The following is a 14445-nucleotide window of genomic DNA, read 5'->3' as shown; positions in this document are numbered from 1 at the left end:
CGTGGCAGATGTGTTGTTACCTACCCTTACCACTTGGGGGCGACCCGTCAGGAAGTCCAGGATCCAGTTGCAGAGGGAGGTGTTTAGTCCCAGGGTCCTGTCCTTAGCTTAGTGATGAGCTTTGAGGACACTATGGTGTTGAACGCTGAGCTGTAGTCAATGAATAGCATTCTCACGTATCTAGTCTTAAAAATACTGTTGGATGTACAAAAATCAAGCACATTTAAACCTCCCTGATCTTGAATATTACATATTACACATTGGAGTTTTATTCTTACAAACAAAATTAAAAAGTATTGTGTCTATGTCTTTAATTGTTGCTTTGGGAACATCCAATGCCATTTCAGTATACACAGAGTGTACAAAACATTAAGAACACCTTCCTAGTATTGAGTTCAAGGGGTGTGAATACTTTCTGAATAATAAAGACAATATGCAAAAACTAATCTTAGTTTTTCCAGAACTGGTTTGACAACAGCATTATCAACGATTATTGAGTTATGATGGACAACTATATAATTATCCAGACTTCATGAGAACACACAATGTTCCAATCACTCCTGAGGAGTTTCAAATAATTGTTGGTACTATCCCTAGAGGTGCTGTCGTCTTCTAGGAGAATGCAGTATAGCGGTGCAACTGTTGAGGAATTTCTAGCCTAAATTCTGCTTGAAGGAATTTAAATGTTTTAAAATCTAAATGTAATAACATATCTAAGAAAACTCTGTCAAGGTGTTACTATTCCTTCTGCTATAATATACTGGAATGCAGCCCTGGGACAAGTGAACTGGAACAAAGTAAGGTGGAAGAAGTATCATTTAAACTAATTCACAGAGTGTAGCCAGTAAAGACCTTTACTGTACACATTGCTATTGATGACAAATGTGTGTTTTGGTTGTGACCCAGAAACTCTGACTGCTCTCATGTCAGAAGATGTTGGATTGATTTAGCATACTTTAAGGGAAAACACTTTTAATGTTTAATTGGAAGACTGAAATTATGTTTTATTTTGACCCAACTGATATGCCCCCGATATAATTTTCAATGTTAATTAGCTTATTTTTCTTGGAAGATTCTTTATTCATAAGATGAAGTGGGCTCAGAACAAACCCCTCTTTAATTTGTTTAAGATCGTTAAGTTGATGTACTTTTGTCTGTATTTTGTGTTATTGTGCATCTTTTCTTTTCTTAGTTTCAGTCTGGTAATAGGAGGCTAGCTGAGTCTGGCCGGTCTCATGTCTTTCACCTCCAGATCATCTGTGTATCCCCTGTAGCCTCGACCCAGACCCAGTACTGGACACGTTCCACTGGGTTGTGCTTACCTGGACGTCTTTAGAACCATTCTATACTGAACTAAAATAAACGCAACATGCAACAATTTCACTGAGTTACAGTTCATATAAGGAAATCAGTCAATTGAAATAAATTCATTTGGCCCTAATCTATGGATTTCACATGACTGGGCAGGGGTGCAGCCATGGGTGGGCATAGGCCCGCCCACTGGGGAGCCAGGCCCAGCCAATCTGAATGAGTTTTTCCCCCTCAAAAGGGCATTTATTACAGACAGAAATACTCCTCCGTTTCATCAGCTGTTCAGGTGGCTGGTCTCAGACGATCCCACAGGTGAAAAGGCCGGATTTGGAGGTCCTGGGCTGGCGTGGTTACACATGGTCTGCGGTTGTGAGGCCGGTTGGACGTACTGCCAAATTCTCTAAAACGACGTTGGAGGCAGTTTATGGTAGAGAGATTAACAATACATTCTCTGGCAACAGCTCTGGTGGACATTCCTGCAGTCAGCATGCCAATTGCACGCTCCTTCAAAACTTGAGACATCTGTGGCATTGTGTTGTGTGAGAGAACTGCACATTTTAGAGTGTCCTTTTATTGTCCCCAGCATAAGGTGCACCTGTTCATGCTGTTTAATCAGCTTCTTGATATGACACACCTGTCATGTGGCTGGATTATCTTGGCAAAGGAGAAATGCTCACTAACACGGATGTAAACAAATTTGTGCACAACATTTGAGAGAAATAAGCTTTTTGTGAGTATGGAAGATTTCTAGGATATTTTATTTCAGCTCATGAAACATGGGACCAACACTTCACGTTGCATTTATATTTTTGTTTAGATTGAAGCATGATGCTGCAAGGTGGGATCACGTTCTGCATGGGGCATGTATGTTTATGACAATATGATGCTGTTATAACGTACAGTTCAAATAAAGTGTTAGTTAAATAGATGGATGATAAGGATATTTGGTAACCAAGACCCAAAACCCAGAACATATCTATCATCAGTGTTGACGTTATTTAATTTGGAAAGAATGAGAGCGGTTTCCTTTTTTAGGAATAAAAGGTCTTGGTCCCCTACTAATGGGAGCCATATGTTGGGCAATACATCCTAAATGTTAGTCCATAACTCTACAGTATGCTGCTACAGAGGGCACCCAGGGCTTCATGCTCACGTGTTTAACTTCTGTTCTTAGGAAGCTACAATAGAGGCGTGGTGTGGACTAGTGTGTGTGTGAGAGAGAGGTGGTGTGGTCTAGCTAGCCAATACTGTAGTGTCTACTCAATGCAGCCTAACATTATACAGTGGGGGTACATTATGTCAACATTGTAGAGTAAGTTTTGCCTAGCAAAAGCTAGAGGGGCTCCTTAATACTATGCATTCACTGTCTATTATGTATAGTATTTCCACTCCAGGAACCTAAATGTCAATGGTCTGGTCTGTTCTAATACTGTGCTGTGTACCCAATTTAATGACTACTCAATACTGCCTTCTTTATACACTAGGTACATTGCATCAACAGTGTAGAGTTGAGTTTTGTTTTAATGGCAGACATTTGGAAACGATTCAATAACATGTGTAGGCTACATGTGCAGTATTCCAAATGATACAACACTTTGAACCAAAAAAAATACCCAGAAATCTATGTTATTTCCTGCTTTCATTTCCTACAGCCAGGACTTCAAATAAAAACGTAATACAATTATGTAATACCCTAGTTCAGACGGTTTTAGCTGACGCCACAAAAACGAAGCGCGCGCTTCAAAGGGGCAGAATGCCGTGCGTTATGATTCTGAACAGGCAGATAGCTAGCAACAATCACAAGAGGCTGCCATCGTAAGGGGCATGTTTCAGGTCGTTTGATCTTGTTCTTGACTCCATGTCTTGTTTTGAGGTGGTGTTTTGACTGATGCCACGTCTATGCTAATATGGCAAAAATTTGCTTGCTAAACAACAACTGTAACGTTGTATTGTGCAACTTTGTTTTAAATAAACACGAGATGAAGCATAGATTGATGATAACATGTAAACTAAGCCAACCTCATCTGCTTTGCCCCATAGTTGCACATGCGGCGGTTTTATTTCTAAACAACCAACCCGTCTACACGTCATTTACTGTTGGTTTGTGCTGGGACTTGTTTAGTGTGTATTAGCTAGGTTTCCATCCAAACTAGGTTTGACTTTTCTCAATAGCTAGATTTCCATCCAATTGGCGAAAGACTTTCATGTGAATACTCTAAAATCTGCATAAAAACAATATGCGCATTTCCCCACCAGAGATGTCTTTCGATCACATCGAATTGTTGCCGGTAAAAGGCTGTGCCTGATGACATACTGCACATAAAAATAACTTTCGCGGTTAAATTCCCTTGTACCGAACAAAACAAAAACAAGTTAAATGGGTTTCCATCGCATTTAACTCTGATGGGTTTGTCACAAAAATAATTGCGTTATACAGTATAGCGAATGTGTCCACTCTGGTCTTGGCACGTGCGCTCTAGCCAAAAGCTTGCACTCGCATATACAGTGCAGGTATTATTATTATGGACAAAAGAGCAAGATGATTTTTATTTGTCAATGCATCAATTATCATGTCACCAGAATAAGACCCTCGATATTTATTGGAAATTAGCATTATCCTCACCACTGTGCACTTTCACCACCCTGTGAAGTTCATCATAATGTATTTAATCTGTAGCCTATAAACTGCATGCTTTCCCGAGTCATAGTGGGAGAACCACACAATATAATCGCGTGACTCCAATTAACTTCGATATGTTATTATATCAATATTTGCGCAAAAGGAGTTTCCACCGCCATTTCTTGCATAATTAATTTAACTGACAAAAAGATCCCACCTTGACTAGCGTATTTTGTTTTGTCTGCATTTGGACATTTAACTGACAAATTTGCTGTTTCCATCACGCCTGTCGTGACATTTTCTATCCGACATTACTCGCATAAAAAGGATGGATGGAATCATAGTTATAATAAGCCATTTAGCAGACGCGTTTATCCAAAGTGACTTACAGTCATGTGTGCATACATTTTTAAGTATGGGTGGTCACGGGGATCGAACCCACTACCCTGGCATTACAAGCGCCATGCTCTACCAATTGAGCTACAGATGGTTATGCTGTTGCTGATTAGATTAGGGTAATGTTCTAATTGTTCTAGCAATTAGAACATGCATACATTACATACTAGAAGTACAGTCATGGGAGTCTATTTACATCTGAAAATGAAAGACAGCCAGCAGTAGCAAGTAGAGTATTTCTTTATTTCATAACAGCAATCTCAATTACATGTTTGGCGATAAATCATTTGATGTAAGAGAGCAAGCCAGATTATTTCGTTTTGTGGGTGTGTGCATATATAAGTAAGTAATGACATGGTAAACTTGCTGTATGTACACATGGCTTTCTGGCATAGTTTGAAAATAGGAATCACATGAGGAAGAATGAGGCACCAACAACAAATAAGAACATGACGGAACTCAAGTTTAGGTTTTGTCTTTATTTTATTTTGAATTTTAATACATTTCAATTCCTCCTCCACAGGCAGACGCATGGAGGAGCCTGTCTAACAGTCACCCCCAACCTCTGACCTTTAACCTTATGCCAGGCTCAGACAGGGTGACCCCTCATAGGCCCAGCAGCCACTCCAAAATGGGAGTATTAGTTTTAAAAAACAACGCAGCAACTCTGCCTTCATGACCAATCCTGCCGTCCCTGTATGTTTAATGTAAAATCGAACATTTCCCTCCTTTAAAAAAAAATAAAAAGTACGGTAGACTTATGTACAAATCAAAAACTGTCCAACAAACACATTGCTTCTTCCAACCCTGCAGCTCAAACAGGAATCTGCAACCATTGAAGCATTCTGTGCTTTATACAGCGGTGATTCATTGTTTTCTAACTCAACATACCCCCATTCTCTTTTTCTTTTGGGGAGTTTCCTCAACAAAAAGTTTTTTTTAAAGATAGTTGAAGAAGGTGAATATGTGACGCATGCTGGTCGTAAAGGACCAGTCAGACGTCAGAACAGAAGATACAACAGCTCTCTCCACAGGAGGCAATGAGCTGCTGCTCAGATGTCCATCTCAAACTGGCTGTCATCTAGATGGAGAGAGACAGAGAGAAGGAGAGAGAGAGAGAGAGGAGAGAGAAGAGACGGACATTAACAAATCAGTCGTTACTTGTATCAGTCCACTAAGTCCTAACCACACCCATAATAACGTATTGACGGGGGGAGTGACAGTGTTGTTCATCCTTCTTATCAATGTGGTGTTTTTGTCAACTCCAGACAGGAGAGACAACAAATCTCCCAGAGCAGACACACAATCCCCTAACCCAATACACCCTTCCCCTCCTCTTAACCCCCCTGTCTGTTGGCCAAGTAGAGGGGAGAGAAAGGAGGTCATCTTTCATCTCCATCATCTTTAGCCTCACAGAGAGAGGGGGGACAGAGAGCGACAGAGAGCGCAGAGAGATGGGAGAGAGCTAGAGATGGACAGAAAGAGAGGGGTCAGAGAGAAAGAAAGAGATAGTGGCTGGTGTGCCTTTTCTTCAGTCAAATCTCTAACCACACCAGGCCACTCCCGCTCTGCTGTTGAAACAACAAGCTCTATTTAACTGTTTATCTAGTGTCCCTGTTCTGATCTGACCTCAACACACTCAGCACAGATAACCAACCTGATAATGAATGCCGCTGCCTGCAACTAGCCAACAGCTCACTATCATAGTACAGTGTGTGTCTTCAGCCGCCAAAACAAAACCGTGCACTATGACACCGATAGCCAGCTGATACGTAGAGATATCTACAGCCAAGAAACAGATAAGATACACAGAGATAGTGGCAGTTTTGGATAGGAGAACATTACACAATGTTCTATTGGCAATTCCACGGTAAGGGAAATGCTTTGAGCCTCCGATTTTTCACTTAAAATGTATGCCAAACACAATCCATTGATTTCAAGTTTAACGTACCATACAACTCTATGCACAAGGGCTACTTTTAACAATTTAAACTGAACATTTTATAAAAACACATTTGCTGGAAGAACTGTGCAGATGCAAAGTTTGGTAACAGAATTTCAGTAAAATCTCCCTCAGTTTGTGCCCACATTTTCCAAAAACTCTTAAATATCTGCTCCGAATTAAAGATTCAACAATGTCTGCAGAAAGAATGGGGTGTCAGCTATGACATGAGACATTGAGTTATTGAACTACATTAAGTGAAGTGGATTTACACCCCTTAACGGAATTGCGGTAACGAAATTACATCATGAGTCCCTGATCTGTACTACACAGAAATGCATAATTATGGATATGAATGTCATGCTCTTCATGGGGATGTATCCTGAAGAGGTACAAAAAGGTATAAATATGCAATCTCCTCTTTTGCATATTTGGTTATTATTCTACATTCTAACTTTAGGAGCTCTGCCCCTAAAGATCAAATCTGTACTGAACTATACGCCACTTTTCTTTACTGTACTCAAACTTGTGAACCCAACTGTTCTTTGGAACTACTATAATTTCCCATTATAACCAATTCAATTGCAGAAATTCTGTTACCAATTTTTCTCAAATTTGGTAACAGAATTAAGTTTTAATCACTTAATAATTCATAAACAAACTTGATATCAGTAAAAACAGTATAACTAATTGATAGGTCTACCTTTTGTGAACTTTCATTATCCTCCCTCCTCATGGGGGAAATTTGAAAATATCTTAAAGATCTGGGTTTTTGATAACGGAATTTCAAGATCCAAGGCAATGTCTCCTAAACTTACTGCAGGCATAATTTTTTTAATCCAAAACTAAATATAAGTGTTGATATTAGTTGGCAGGAGTCTTTACTTCAACACTGTGTTCTGAGGCATTTCTAATACCCTAAGACTTCTTTTAAAATGGTAGATATTTTCTAAGATGCCTTTTCCATCTGACCAGAAATCAAAGCCTTTGCTTATTCCTTATTTTTAGGATGGACATTTTTTGAAAGGTGTATATATGCCTTAATTTCTGAAAAACATAGACTCAGCTTTCATTTGACAGCCAATTTGACATGCTCCTATGAACTTCACGTTGCTGTGATTAGGCTACTTCTAGGAAGAAAGCATTTTTCTATAGTAAATGAACAGGGCCCAGGACTTGGAAGTCTAGGTCCTGACAGACTAGTATTAGGTAGGCCTATTACATGACTTTGGTCCAAGGAGTCCTAGTTTCACAGTACTGTCAAGAGGCTAAGGCCTAGTAACGTTCCACAAACACTCAACACACAGACAGGAATAACAGCAGGTGATAATGCTTGACAGACAGCCAGACAGGAATAACAGCAGGTGATAATGCTTGACAGACAGGAATAACAGCAGGTGATAATGCTTGACAGACAGACAGACAGGAATAACAGCAGGTGATAATGCTTGACAGACAGACAGGAATAACAGCAGGTGATAATGCTTGACAGACAGACAGGAATAACAGCAGGTGATAATGCTTGACAGACAGACAGGAATAACAGCAGGTGATAATGCTTGACAGACGGGAATAACAGCAGGTGATAATACCTGATAGACAGACAGGAATAACAGCAGGTGATAATGCCTGACAGACAGGAATAACAGCAGGTGATAATGCTTGACAGACAGGAATAACAGCAGGTGATTATGATTGACACACAGACCGAAATAACAGCAGGCGAAAATGCCTGACAGACAGGAATAACAGCAGGTGATAATGCTTGACACACAGACAGGAATAACAGCAAGTGATAATGCTGCTCTGGCCTTCTACTCCCCCTCACCCACTTCTTCAAACAACCAGGCTAGAAATGGTGTCAAGAGTTTTGCACAATAACACATAGATGTTGAAACTGCATACACACACACACGTCTGGTAAGAATATTTAACAAGGTTACACTGTACACTACTGTACATCAGTTGTCAGAGCACCTTACCGATCACTGCACCTGTACACAGCCCATCTGAAATTAGCCGCCCAACTACCTCATCCCTATATTGTTATTTATTTTGCTCATTTGTACCCCAGTATCTCTATTTGCACATCATCTCTTGCACATCTATCATTCCAGTGTTAATACTAATTGTAATTATTTTGCACTATAGCCTATTTTATTGCCTTACCTCCATAACTTGCTAAATTTGCACACTGTATATTATATGTATTTCTGTTGTATTTTTGACTTTGTTTTGTTTTACCCCATATGTAACTCTGTGTTGTTGTTTTTATCGCACTGCTTTGCTTTATCTTGGCCAGGTCGCAGTTGTAAATGAGAACTTGTTCTCAACTGGTTTACCTGGTTAAATAAAGGTGAAATAAAAAAATAAAAAACATGCAGAAAGTTATCCTACATTTCACAAAGATGGGAATAAATTGGCAACAATGTGCATGGATAGCAGGCAACACTAGGATCCATAATGACAAAGCACATAAAGCCAGGTACATGTCAACATTATCATATAGCTGGTTGAATGGAAATAAAAAAGGTAGGGTAGAGCTAGCAGCAGGTTATACCAGTTTGTACCTACCATGTCCTCTTTGACCTCTGTGTGTGTGTGTGTGTGTGTGTGTGTGTGTGTGTGTACGTGTTCATATGCAAGTTTATGTCAGTGTGCACATGTCTGTACAGGATGTGTGTATGTGTTTATATACAGTAACATGTCTAGTGTGTTTGGTGTGTGTATATTCCTACCTGCCAGGTCCTTCTCCTCCTCCTCCAGCTCCTCTTTTAGCTCCTGTAGTTTGCCCAGAGGGTGCAGAGCGGGCACCGTCACCCCAGGGATCTGGGGCAGGCAGCAGGGGGGGGTACGGGCGATGGGAGAGTTCCGACAGTCCAGGAGGAACTTCCTGTCGTAGATAATGCGTGTTCCTGTCAGAGATTGGGGTAGGGGGGGGGGGGGCAGGGTCAGTTGACTTGCCAGTGAAGGGAGCTACACCATGTTGACCAAAGCAGTGTAGTAAAACCAGTGTAAATTGACTCATGTACCATAAAGTCTGTTAGACTAGTTGTGAACACAACAACATTAAGCAGTCTACAAAATGGATGATTTAGTTCCTGATTTATCTAATCTGGTCCTTGAAAACCGGCCATGAATAGTTTGATGTCAAAACCGCACAAATACAAGAGAGTAGTAAGTCCCTGACAGGACAGAGGGAGGAATGTATCTGGAAGGAACTGAGAGTCCACCCCTCCCTGGCCTCAGGGTCAGGGCTGGTCGACGCATACTAAACACACACACCCTGTTTTCAGCCCGAGGAGAGGGAGAGAGGGAGGGGGAGAAGAGAAGAGGGGTGGTCGGTGGGTTGGCAGTAGTTAGTCCGTTCTAGGAAAGTGGAGCACAGCAACACATTATCCTAGAACCAGGAAGTGGTGACAGAAGGCAGACCAGAACCAAACACGCATAACTCTGTGTAGCCTGCACCGTGTAGTACACTTCAGATGTGTACTGTAGTCACCAGCAGAGTTTCCCCTACATTCTGTTTGCTTAGGTGGGCTGACCAGACGTCCTGTGCTGATAACCTCCCCTCAACCAGGCAGCCTCAGGAATGGGGTATGTTGAGTCAAACACCTTGGTTGTTGTGGAACCAAATGTCATCTTCTCCTCCCCTAGACTATTAGGCATAGGTGACCGACTGGCTCGATCTTATGTAGCAAAATTTGAAATTGTGTTTTTTTACACTGGATAAAAGTAATGACTCAGAGCTAGAAAATTGTATATCATACACTACAGTTGAGGAACAATGGGAAAGTAATTCTGCTTTGAAAGTTTATAAAATTGTAAAATCACTTTTGAGAAAATGGCCCTTGAATGTTTTGGTACACATACTGGAGAGCTCTTCTTTGTCTACACCCATTCAGCATTGTTCACACCCTCTTAAACTTTAGCCCCACCCATCTCTTTAAGGATTCACATGTGAGGCCATGTACTAAACAACCAAAGATTTCAAGACTAAAAGCTGGTTTATACTACGGGTGTGTTCGTAAATGTAATCTGGAGTGCCAGAGGGTTTTCTGCACGTTCGTAAACTCAGAGCGTTGTCAGATTGTCCGTTTGTAAATTCTGAGCGTTTCGCTCTTGGAGCGTTCAGAGCGCACACTGGACACTCTGGCCGAGGAGTATGGTCGATTTGAGTGTTCTGACCTAACAACAGCAGTCAAGCACCCAAGCTAACTGGCTAACGTTGGCTAGCTACTTCTAGACACAAATGAGAGAACACCTCACTCTGACCATTATATTCGCCCTAGCAGAGCTGGTTAGGCTGTTTTTATGTTATCCAGAGCGTTGGTGACTGCAACTGTGCTGCTGGCAACAATTTAATTACACTTTTTCCCCAACGTTTACTGACACCGGCCATATTCAACTGGTGTTGAGCGTTCGTAAATGTGTCAGTTATTCTGAACTCTGGCACACTCAGACGAGACTGCTCTGAAATCGAAGTAGATAGCCAGAGCGAATTTACCAGCTACGTCTATCGACAGTTGTCGCATTGACATCATGAACATTCTATTGAAATGGTTACTTGCATAGTGGAGTCTTTTGTTTAGACATGTAGCTAGCTAGCTAAACAATGAACCATAATCCCAACAACTGGGCTCTGACAGGTTATAATATAATATAATATAATAATATGCCATTTAGCAGACGCTTTTATCCAAAGCGACTTACAGTCATGCGTGCATACATTTTTGTGTATGGGTGGTCCCGGGGATCGAACCCACTACCTTGGCGTTACAAGCGCCGTGCTCTACCAGCTGAGCTACAGAGGACCAGCTGAGAGACTGATGATTCCCTGAATTGCAACAGAACATTGATAAACAACCGTTAGATATTTCATACTGAATATGAATATCATGCTGATGAACTGAAGTTTGACCTGAACCACTGTGTACTAGATAAACTAATTAGCAGGCTGCCTTCCAGAACATTTCATAAACAGCTGTTAGATGTGAATCATCCAATGTTGTGGTGTCTACTAGTGAAGTTTTCCCTGGACAGGGTTACATGGAGAGGACAGGGAGTGGTGCCGTGCAGTATTTAGTATTAGTACAGCATGCTGGAGTTACAACTGTTCTGCACTTAATCACTTCTATTTACACACACATACACTATGCAACCTCTGCCTGTTGAGCACCCTGTCCTGAACAAAAGGGGAGCGGAGGGGAAGGAGTGTGTGCGTGCGCACAAGGGAACATTGGGGCAGGAATTCAGGCAGAAGCTATGCAGAGAGAGCAGGCCAGCCAGCAGCTAAGCTATAGTACCCTGGCCATGAGTTATGCAGCAGAGGCCCAGCCAAGCCCAGCTCTGTGGCCAATCTCTTTGTTCACAGGAAACGTACCACGTCCCATGTAATGCTACTCACTCTGTTTGTGGCAATGGGACATCACCCTCCCTCCCCTCATCACATTACAACAGGGAGAGGAGATGTTACATGATTGGGCGGGGGACCGGAAGAGTCTCTCCATACCATGTGCTTGTTGTGCTCACATCAGCAGTTAGTTGCATAAACTTTACTTCTGGTTATAGAAGCATCATGTAAAACTACTCTAGGCCATTGGTTGTAAGGCATCAATGAAGAACCACCAATAACCACTTGACAGTAACAGAGCTGTTATATCCATGTTATAACCCCTTAAAGCTCATAACTAAGTTGTTCTGGTCTGGCCATGCCTTCCACAACACATAAGGGACATTAAGTATCCATAGAGGACCTGAAACCACACTGTTTTCTGGCCTCCTCAGCCAAATCACACATTCCACCACTCCCTCCCTCGTGCCCTCACTTCAACCATTCTTAGAAAGGCCTCGTTGCACTCCATTTATGCTTCCCAATCCCTCCCCCCTCTGATCCCTCCCTCCCTCTCCACTTGGCTGGAACACAATGTTCCTACAGTATTCCTGAAATGCACCAGGGCAGCTGCGGGGGCGCACAGAGGGGATGTCTCCCTCTCTTCTTCCCAATCATCACCCTGAATCTGGCACCGCCCACCCATAGGTCAAGAGGAGCTTGTTGTCCAACAATCTGCTTTTTCACAAGTATTTTTCCGTCCAGAATGTTGTGCCAAATTTGACAACCATAACACCCATCACTATGACTACTTCACTTACATCCCAACTAACAAAACATATGTAAGCTAAAGTTTAATTTGGCCCAGTCAAAGTTAATTGTGAATTGGTTCCCAACATAACACTTTACGTGGGTGTTGTTGTGAATGTGAATTGCAGCAGCCAGCTCTCTTGTCAGCGAGTTTGCGCAGGTCTGAGCTGTGTGTGTGGTAAACAGACAGTACCGAATCTCACCACCAGATTGCTCTGCACAGACTGCACGTAAGCAGCCATGAGGTTGAACAAGTAAACCTTGTTTTTTTCCACATCACTTAAAAATGCATTTTTTATTTTCGTCTGTCAATAAGAATAAAGCTTTTCCAGTAAAGGAAGAGTGACCTCTGTATTAAAAAGACTGGAGGCAATAATTTGAACACTTTTTTTTGAAGATGCATTGATTAAATTTGCATTAGCATTTAAAATATCACATAGCAAGCATATTATACACAATTTCCAACATAAACGCTGTATGCTGCAAGTCAAACTGACAGACAGAACACAGTACGCTGCAAGTCAAACAGATACACAACACAGTACGCTGCAAGTCAAACTGACAGACAGAACACTGTACGCTGCAAGTCAAACAGATACACAACACAGTACGCTGCAAGTCAAACTGAAAGACAGAACACTACGCTGCAAGTCAAACTGAAAGACAGAACACTACGCTGCAAGTCAAACTGAAAGACAGAACACTACGCTGCAAGTCAAACTGAAAGACAGAACACTACGCTGCAAGTCAAACGGAAAGACAGAACACTACGCTGCAAGTCAGACACAGATCGCTAGACTAGTTTTAGCCAGCTAACTAACAAGCGCGTGGCACTCATTTGCGCATGTATTATGTACGACACAAATAAACTGGAAACTGAGGGTTGAGTAACGATGAGTGGTTGCAAGATTTGGGTAGGTAAATGTACGTTTCAAAACAGCTTTAAAGAACGTGAACGTGTTATTTCGTGCACAACCTTCGACAAGTAGCTAGCTAGTTTAGATCCCCTAATCCCACAATATAACGTTCGTTTTCAAACTATAAAAAACATAGCTGGCTAATGTTGGTGAAACCATAATATATTATATTTACTAAGACACTAACGTTAGATAAATTATCCCTGGTACAAAACGTGTTGAGCGTGGTGCATGGTTGATCATAAACAAACATCCGGCTCCGTGCTCTTACCTCCGGGCGTTGTGGAGAAGAGAGTACCCCCGGGAGTCTGACTGTAGCAGTCGGGGAGCTGAGACCAGTCTTTCAGGGTGAGAACCCGGGTAGGGATGGGGCAACTCTTCGCCTGCTGAGCGTTGGTAGTCATCCTGAGTTTGTTTGGGTTCTTCTGATCAACCGCAGAAAGATGCTTTGTGTGAAGATCAGCTGATCTTACAAATTCGATTGTTTACAAACGTTTACCAAACAAGAAAATCTCCAAGTAATTTGCTAACAAGATCCACAACAATGAAAACGTAGCTAAAACTGGCTAGCTAAACAAATAAGAGACGGAATCGACTGCGGTGCTGTTCAGAGCGGACGGTTTTGTTGGCAGATAAGTATTGCTGTCAGCTCAGCAACAACCGTAGCTAGAGAGAACGAACTGAGAGATGTTCAACATGTTCCCGTGCATTTAATAACTGCCAGGGTGACTCTGGTCATGTGACGTGTTGTGATCGCAAGAACATAATCTCCATGAGGAAGGGCGACTGGTTAGTCACTCATACTAGCTCCGCCTGTGAAGGGTGGGGCTGTCCTAAACGGAGTGATATGGTCCTTTTATAATAATAATAATAATAATAATAATAATAATAATATGCCATTTAGCAGACGCTTTTATCCAAAGCGACTTACAGTCATGCATGGGGTGGTCCCGGGGCTTTTGATCCAGAAGTAATCCAGTGGATCTAATCTGAAGCGATGGTGTAGAACAGAAAGTAACACTGACCATAAACAAGTCCCAACTTGTTTTACTTGACAACAATGGCAAAGCAAATACATTATTCAGCAGAAACACCAAGACTCAAAATACAATAATTT

At 41.7% G+C, this 14445-nt stretch overlaps 1 protein-coding gene across 1 annotated transcript; it reads right to left on the bottom strand.

Annotated features, from left to right (window-relative positions):
* Nucleotides 1–4786: 4786 nt before the first annotated feature.
* Nucleotides 4787–14058, bottom strand: LOC311105233 (eukaryotic translation initiation factor 4E-binding protein 3-like). Its single transcript, XM_084147313.1, has 3 exons — nt 13600–14058; nt 9008–9184; nt 4787–5408 (listed from the first exon to the last, which is right to left on the bottom strand). Exons 1-3 carry the CDS (start codon nt 13730–13732, stop codon nt 5380–5382), a joined length of 339 nt encoding a protein of 112 aa, XP_084003439.1. The 5' UTR covers nt 13733–14058; the 3' UTR covers nt 4787–5379.
* Between the last annotated feature and the right edge of the window lie 387 nt (nt 14059–14445).

The sequence above is a fragment of the Coregonus lavaretus genome (assembly GCF_964263955.1).
Source record: "Coregonus lavaretus genome assembly, chromosome: 29".
Lineage (NCBI taxonomy): Eukaryota > Metazoa > Chordata > Actinopteri > Salmoniformes > Salmonidae > Coregonus > Coregonus lavaretus.
This window is presented reverse-complemented; position numbering and strand designations above follow the sequence as displayed.

Excerpts from the sequence above, each read along its gene's own strand:
- LOC311105233 (XM_084147313.1), bottom strand. The coding sequence starts at position 13,732 with ATGACTACCAACGCTCAGCAGGCGAAGAGTTGCCCCATCCCTACCCGG. Across the intron at positions 9,185-13,599 it reads CTTCTCCACAACGCCCGGAG|GAACACGCATTATCTACGAC; the intron begins GTAAGAGCACGG and ends AATCTCTGACAG. Across the intron at positions 5,409-9,007 it reads GGAGGAGAAGGACCTGGCAG|ATGACAGCCAGTTTGAGATG; the intron begins GTAGGAATATAC and ends CTCTCCATCTAG.